Here is an 8,515-nt window from a genome sequence, read left to right on the forward strand (position 1 = left end):
TATTTCTGTGATCAAAGATGAGTTTTCAGCATCATCACGCCAGTATTCAGTGTCACATGATCCGACTACTAAATTGTCTGTGGCAATAATTTTGATCAAACAATTAAATATATGTGTATGTAACCACTGTTGTTGTAATACATAGGTTTGTGTTGGATGTTATCTTTTGAATGGAAATATTGATATATATATATATAAAAGTTTAACTTTACCTCTATGACGGTCTTTCTTCTGTGAAACAAGATTTATGTTGCTGTTTTGAAGCTCGACAGTGACTTTTAGTGCATATTAAAGAGCAGCATGAACATTCTTTAAAACATCTTGTTTTATGTTCCACAGATAAAACAAGAAAGTAATGGGTTTGCAACGACATGAGGATGAGTAAATGACGACAGAATCTCAATGTCAGGTAAACGATCACTTTAACCTCAGCGTTGTGAACTTCTAGTTCTGAGATTGGAAAAGGTTTGGGATGAAGGTGTACCACTTTAATAAAGCAGTTAAAGTCTGAATATCACTCAAATGCACAGAAACATGCATACGTATAGCCTGAGCTGGTGTAACAAACACCCCTAGAGGGATCTGTCCTGAGAGAACAGTTAAGAAATCTGTTAAAGCTATTAGCGTATCACGCTTACAATGAGTGTCTGATTCGCTGACTTCATGAAAAGAGATGGGAGAGCGAGCGAGGGGATGTGTCTTCTTGTATTTGCATGCTGGAACAGCAGAGTGTTCTAAATGTCTTTATAGATGAAAGACAATTAAGTCTTTAGTCATCTAATTACTTGCTTTCTCTCTCTCTCTTGCTCTCTCTTGCTCCGTCTCTCCCACTCATATCCATTTCTATTTCCAGAACTGATGTGTTATCAAGTTCCATGCAGGAAATATTACGTTTTAACAGGTTATATAGAGAAATCTGGGTTTAGCTGTGATATAAGCTCTAGGTGAGCTGTGATGACTGTCAGAATGTGAAATTACAGTTTTATGGGTCAATACAGTCAAAAAAGTACCCCTTTCTTGCAGGTTGCTGATCCTATTGTGCACAGTTACATGCTGCACGTTATTCTAAAGCACAAAATCTCTGTACTTGACTTGACTCCACATTGCACAATCCAATCAATTAACCAACATATAAAATCAAGTCTGTTTTTTCTCTTGCACATCCTTTCACTTGTAAATCCCTTTCAAATGGGCTGCACATGCTTAAAGATTTGCTGAATGTTACTTTGTGCCCAGACAGTTTCACTTTTCATGCATCAGAGTTTTCATACCATGCATTATAATGATGACCACGATTTTAACAATTATTATTCTTTATTGTATGTACACACCATATCGTTCAAAAGTCTGTGGTCGGTAAGATTTTGAAAGAAGTCTCTACAGTAAAAACAATAATACTGTGAATATTATTACAGTTTAAAATAACTTTTTTTATGTGAATATGAGCTGAATTTTCAGCATCGTTACTCCAGTCTTCAGTGTCACATGATCCTTCAGAAATCATCCTAATATGAGGATTTGCTGCTCAGTTATTATCAAATATTATTGGTCCTCAATTATAAATAGTGGTTCTTATTATACATTTTGATTAATAGAACGTTCAGTGAACAGCATTTATTTGAAATGCATGTTTTATAACATTATAAATGTCTTTACTGACACTTTCGACCGTATCAATTTAATGTATCATTCATGTCTTTTTCACTTCTTTTTTATCTTATCTGACTTAATTTCTTTCTTACTTACCCCAAACTGTAATGGAAGTGTATCACAATTTCCACAAACATATGAAGCAGCACCACAACTGCTTTCAACCTTAGCAATATTTTTTTTCCAGCAGCAAATCAGCATATTAGAATGATTTCTGAAGGATCATGTGACACTGAAGACTGGAGCAATGATGCTGAAAATTCAGCTTTGCATCACAGGAATAAATTACATTTTAAAATACATTCACTTTTAAAACAGTTCTTTTAAATTGTAATAATATTTCACAATATTCCTGTATTTTCGATCAAATAAATGCAGCCTTGCTGAGCAGAAGAGAAAATCATAAAAAATAAAAAAAATCATAAAACCCAAAAATCCAAACTTTTGAGCGCTAGTGTAATTCTGACTGATTCATTTGTCCCTGAATGTCAGACTGGTTGTCGTCTTGATAGGCATGTGTGATCCAGTGTAAGAATCTGTGGTGTAATCTAGTCCAGTCTCGTGGTGTAATCTAGTTGTGCAGCTTGACTGTGTCTTTGTTTAGACATTTGAAAGCAGTAAACACAGAAGTCATGTTTATTTGATGCTGACAGCGCTGAGTTAGTTGATCTGCTTGTGCTGGATTACTCACTAGTGTCTGATCACTTCTACTGATGACCTTGTGTGTTAGTGAAAGTTCGTAAAGAAATCTGTGAATAAGCGGTGTCTTTGTGCACAAGTGTTTTCCAGCTAATGCAGGTGGTTAAGGTGTGGAATACAGAATAACTGCTGACAGGACAGAAACTGGAATATCGGAATATTTACCTCTCTTTCTCCCTCTTAAATAATGCAGACGTTATAGGTGATCGCCCTGTAGAGGTCTGGTGATGAATGGCCCTTGTCCACTTTCAGGTCCTTTGCCAGTTCTGTGGTTATTTATTTCGAGAGTTTAACAGCGTGACCTCAAAACACACACTCACCTGTACACATATACCTGTGTTAATATATATAGAGAGAGAGTGCATTATATATATACAGTGCTAAAAAGGTGCATTGTTTCTGCCGGTTATAGGGGTCTATAATTAGATCTAAATCAGGACAAGGAGAAAGGCCACTCACACAGACTTTTATTATGGAGAGACTCAAACTCCCCACAGGGGTCCGGTGCCCATATGTGGGCCAGAAACTTCTACATGCATCTTTCCTCCAGTGAATATATATATATATATATATATATATATCTAATTCAACATATTAATACTTTAAAACTATATAAATAATCCTATATATAATCCTATCTATAATATATATATATTATATATATATATAATTTGTTTCACAATATATATGTGAAAAGTAATTTCAACATTAGTATTATTAACAATGACCATTGTTTTGTCAGTGTTTTAACTACACAGTGAATAGGCCTTCTAACGATTAGTGAAACAGCGACACCGTGTGCTCACAAAGAGGTATTACAACTACAATTAAACATTTTGTAATATTATTATTTGAAAACTATTGACAGTTGTTTTAATGGCTTTACAGTTTCGCATTATTATTTTAGAAATCTTTATATTTAACTAGTAATCTATCAATTTTTACGCGCTACGGCTGTACAAAGCCTTTGTTTACTGACGATAGTGAAACTCTAGCGGGACTGTCACCATGTACAGCGCGTGAACAAACACTTATATTGACAACCGGTGACAGCTCTCGGTTCATTAGCAAGCGACTCGGCGTTTAACGGCTGTGAGGCAGGCGCTTTGCTCAAATGATCAGACTGTATTTTATTGACGCGATTAATGTCGGATTATAAGAGGAATGACTGAAGGTAAGACCGTTATAACCGTTTTGGGGGATAAAACATTATTTGTTAACGAACGCTAACGAAGCCTCCTTACCTGAAGCTCAAAGTGACCCGTTGTGGTAAAAGAGTGAACATTAAGTTACTTTAGTTAGTATTCACTAGCATTGGTGTCAGTGGTATTTCCCTCATTTAAAAGTTATTTAAAGTTATAAGTTTAAAGCTGTTTAAAGTTAGCAGATAATTAAAAACTGGGATTTGAACGTATAACATACTGTAGTGGCAGTTAAGGCATTTAAACTTGTGAAGACAAACCGTCAGTGTCTCAAAATCTAGTAAGCTGCCTACCTAGACAGCATTTTTCGGCATCGTAGTGTACTGCGTATCCAGACAGCATTTTGTAAATGTGTCCAAATGTGTGTCTTGTATACAGAGATACATTGAAGTGCTTTAGATCAGTGGCCTCTGGCCACAAAATTAGGCAGTTTTAAACAGATTGCGCTTTAAAATGTTCTTGTGTTTCTCACAGATGAACGCTAACTCAAGTCATGATGTGGGATGTGCTGGGAGGCTCCCTAGATTGCCGCCTCTACCTGCATCCCAGAAGCCCTCTGACCTGTATGAAGTGTGTATATAAAGTGTCTCAAGATCTACATGCTGTGTTTTGATCATTTCTGGATGTTTTTTGCTCATCCTGATTTGCTCTCTATTTCAGATTTATCTCTATAACAGTCAATACCCGCCCCTCCTGCAGAATCACTCTCGGACTCTTGCGGTTCCCTACAAGGAGCTGCGGCACCACAGAAGTCCCTCCGAGTCCATTGGGAACAACTACAGTCCGAGAGGCCAAAACCTGAAAATCCAACATCTGCAGCGCAGGCATCACTCGCTTCAATGCCCTCCAGTTGCACGTATCCTTTACGAATGTCTTATACACACTCAGCCATGCTTAAATACATACATACACACACACTTTCAGTGTGTCTCTTCTTAACTTCACATTTAAGACCACAGTGATTCTCCAGTTGTATGGAAGCGACAACCTGCGACCCATGGACAAAGGTTTTTAGTAGCAGATTTTTAGTGCATGCATGTGTGTTTCTTGAACAAAATAGTGAGTTCACTAAACTCAGTATTGCAATATTCACGGGAGGGACTATCATGTTTTTCTTCTATTGACAAACAGAACACCTGTCATTCACAAAAGTCGCCCTTTGTCACCGAACCAGCAGCTTGAAATCATGAGGCGTGAGGAGACACAAAGTCAAAGGGAACAGACGGAGCCTACAGAGAGAGATTTAGAGGTCATTATCAGCAACTTTCTTTCATACAGTCAATGTCAATAATGATTTCATGGGTTTTTAAAACACACTTTGATTCTTTTTATTTCCATCTTTTGCTGTAGTGTGTCAATAGGAAATATCAGTTTAAAGGGGTCATATGATGCTGCTAAAAAGAACATTATTTTGTGTATTTGGTGTAATGAAATGTGTTTATGCGGTTTAAAGTTCAAGAAACATTATTGTTTCTCCTCTATGCCCCGCCTTTTTGAAACACGTCGAATTTTACAAAGCTCATCGGTCTGAAAAAGCGAGGTGTACTGTTATCTGCATTTGTGATCAGAAAAATTACAAACAACAAGTGCTACTCTACTGCCCAAAACTCGCGTTTGAATCATCTGTGGCAAATCCTTTAAATGAAAACATACTTGCATGAGTCAGAACTGCCGGCATTTTAGTCTAACGTTACTCTCCCAGGATCAGTAAACAGTCCTCCATAAAATGTGCCGGCCACATCTGGATATTTGGGTTAAACTGTTCTGAAACAGTGTTGTAAATACAACTTAACCACTGATTTGTAGTCGTGTCCTCTTTTGGAAGACCAAACAAACTAGTTTCGCTTTCACAACGAAAAACACAGCGGCCTAAGCGTGAGCAAAAGCCCCGGCTTAGCGTGAGCTGAAGCCGGGCAAGAGTGAGCTGAGGCGGCGGGGTCGACGAATGAGCGGCAACCACATGTGACGACCCCAGGCTGGACTCCGCTTCGTCCACAGTGAAAGCCGATCCGGCGATCCACAGCACTAAGCTGATGTATTTCCTCAGCGACCAGCACGGATCAGCTCCAGGCATGACGAAGCGGATATCGTCCTCTTTTGAAGACCAAACAAAGTAGCTTCGCTTTCACAACGAAACACACAGCACCTTCACGACACGGCGGCGGCAACAACAATACTACAGCGAGAATAAAAGTTACGCCTTCTTTCTTTGCGTGAACATTTGGGCGGCGTTATGCAAATCTTCCCACATAGTGAGGTAGATATGTGGGGGCATGTTAGAACGAGCCGTTTTAGGTAGGTGTGGCTAACTCTTAACTTTTATAAAGAATATCTCTTTGGATTTGAGACTTTAGTCTTTGCAACTTTACAGATCTTCTTTATGCACCAAGAGCTTGTAACACTCCAAAGAGAAAGGAAAAAATGAAATCCCATCATATGACCCCTTTAAAAGGAAAAATTGAAATCGCATCATATGACCCCTTTAAGAAATTATGACCAGGGGCCGGTTGCATAAACTTAGCCTCTATGTTAAGACAGTGACTTAAGAACTAGTCTGACCAACTAGCAGTTAGCCAAAGGGTAATCAGTCTTATTTTTGGATTCAACTCAGACTAATCTACATTCTTATGTAACTGAATAAAAAAAAAATATGACCAGTATTAAAGAAAAAAATTAGCTGACTAACTTTTAAGACTAGTCTTAACCTTTTATGCAACCGGCCCCAGTCTTAAAGAGAAAAAATTAGCTGACTAACTTTTAAGTCTAGTCTAAGCGGTTTATGCAACCGGCCCCTGGTTAGAACTTTTTAAGTCAGTTATAAAAAGGGAGAATGGTGTAATTTGAATCCAAAAAGTAGGTCTGATTACCTCTTGGAAAGCTACTAGTTGGTCAAACTAGTTCTTAAGACACTGTCTTAACATAGCAGCTATGTTTATGCAACTGGCCGCAGGACTTGTCACAGCACTTACATATTATTGCACTTTTGTTGGTTTAAAGGCACAATATGTAATTTTCGCCGCTGGAGGGCGTGTATTCATAATAAACAAAGAAGCAAATGCGTAGTTAGATGACGCTGTGACTGAGTGTGGAATCATGGGAGTTGTGGTCTTCATCCCCACAGCTGATGCAATCCGACGGGACTTGGGCAGAAATCATGTTCATGGATGAGCTAATGATTTATTAACATAGTAGAATGAAGCAGGGTGAGGCTGAAAGCCGTCGAAGCGAAACGAGGCCGCTGAACGAGCGCGACACACGGCTCGAAAGCAGCGGAGCTTTTATTATGCCACAGTCGAGCGCTTCCGCTCCTTCCGGTCGTGAATATATGAGGGGAAAAAAGCAGCGCTGTTTTATCATACTAGATACATTTGAAAGTTCTGTTATAAAGCTACTCTGTGCGGTTGTCACCGGTCTATTAAAACGCACAACATATTAAAGCGTCTTTGGTGTTTCCATGTTTTCTACAAAACAAAACCGAAATCGAGGGTGTATGATGTCATTGGCAGGCGACACAATGACACTATAGACACGCTCCGTGTCACTAGTTAAAATTGCTTATTTCTCTGGATTTAAACATTCTTCGAAACATTTGGGATAATGTAAGAACACAAGTCAGCAAAATATATAACACTATTCTAGTGGTTTTTGGATGTTTTAATAAAAAAATGACGTCATTGGCAGGCGACACAATGACACTATGGACACGGTCCGTGTCACGAGTTAAAATTGCTTATTTCTCTGGATTTAAACATTCTTCGAAACATTTGGGATAATGTAAGTACACAAGTCAGCAAAATATATAACACTGTTCTAGTGGTTTTTGGATATTTTAATAAACAAATCTTACATATTGTGCCTTTAATTGCTTCTGTTGTCTTCATTTGTAAGTAACTTTTGGATAAAAGCATCTGCTAAATGATTAAATGTAAAATTTAAATGTATAGTTTTTTAAAAGTGTTTTTTATTAAAAAATGGTTACTGGTTTCCAATTCTATCCTTCACTTGCTCTTCCATCCTTCCGTCCATGTTAATTCTCTCTCTTTCTCTCTCAGAGGTATGTGTACTATATCACTGAGGGTGTTTACGGCCACATGTTGACCCCCCAGCCACCAGAGCAGATCACCGCTATCCTGAAGCTGCTACCCAGCCGTTTCCAAGGTGATGAGCGGAAGATGCAGAAGATGTGGGAGGATCATCTGGAGGAGGTCCAGAGAGACTATGAATTCAACCTCCGCAAGAGCATTGGTATGACGCACAACACCAGCTATGTAGATTATGTAGAGCAGTGTTTCTCAACTGGTGGGTCGCGGAGTGTACGGCCAAAGAAACGACATCAACAACAAAAAAACGTTTTTCTGATGCGAGATTTTTATTTTAAAAGACGTGCATGAAAGCTGTTGACACTTCTGTCAGATGCAGTTTACGTAAAGTGTGCCTGAGAAAAACGCGCTGTCCCGATTCAGTATCTGCGGTCAGATGAGATGTTAACAGGCTTAATGTCAGTGTCATTATTCAATCTTTATTTTCGTAACTTGTTATGAAATAAAAAGTCTCTCTCCTCAGAAAAACGAACTATCCTGTCCTGCCAGATGTTATACCGTGCTCGTAGCGCGCACTCTTCAATAGCATGTGCGAACGCGGCGCCACTCTGTATATCACTTCACTAAAGCGCAGAAACTACGAGCATGCAACGCGTGAAATAAAAGTAGAGTACCGATAAATCACATAACTGGTACTGCGTGTGTTAGCTGGGAAGGATTTGCATGAAGGTATGATATTCATTCTATTCAGGAGCAGTTTCCACGTTTCATTAACAGTTCATGTTAGTATTGTATATTCACCATGGTAACTGTTGTTTCCATAACCCAAAAATACCATGTTATTTTCACTTTGTGTCATTTTGTATATGTTTAAATGACTGTGGTGGCTCAAACCAACTTAATTGTATTAACAAAAACTAGTTT

The 8,515-nt window shown here is 38.5% G+C and overlaps 1 protein-coding gene across 1 annotated transcript in view; it reads left to right on the forward strand.

Moving 5' to 3' along the window:
- The first annotated feature begins 3,489 nt into the window (after positions 1-3,489).
- The window catches only part of dnah3 (dynein axonemal heavy chain 3), a 49,273-nt gene continuing 44,247 nt past the window's right edge, over positions 3,490-8,515 (forward strand). The window contains exons 1-6 of the mRNA XM_016569476.1: positions 3,490-3,523; positions 4,026-4,121; positions 4,212-4,407; positions 4,504-4,558; positions 4,704-4,800; positions 7,604-7,796. Coding sequence (XP_016424962.1) covers positions 4,026-4,121; positions 4,212-4,407; positions 4,504-4,558; positions 4,704-4,800; positions 7,604-7,796 — 637 coding nt within the window. The 5' untranslated portion in view covers positions 3,490-3,523. The remainder of the gene's footprint in view (positions 3,524-4,025; positions 4,122-4,211; positions 4,408-4,503; positions 4,559-4,703; positions 4,801-7,603; positions 7,797-8,515) is intronic.

Source organism: Sinocyclocheilus rhinocerous, unplaced genomic scaffold (assembly GCF_001515625.1).
Source record: "Sinocyclocheilus rhinocerous isolate Xijiao unplaced genomic scaffold, SAMN03320098_v1.1 scaffold2116, whole genome shotgun sequence".
In the NCBI taxonomy this organism is placed as follows: Eukaryota; Metazoa; Chordata; class Actinopteri; order Cypriniformes; family Cyprinidae; genus Sinocyclocheilus; species Sinocyclocheilus rhinocerous.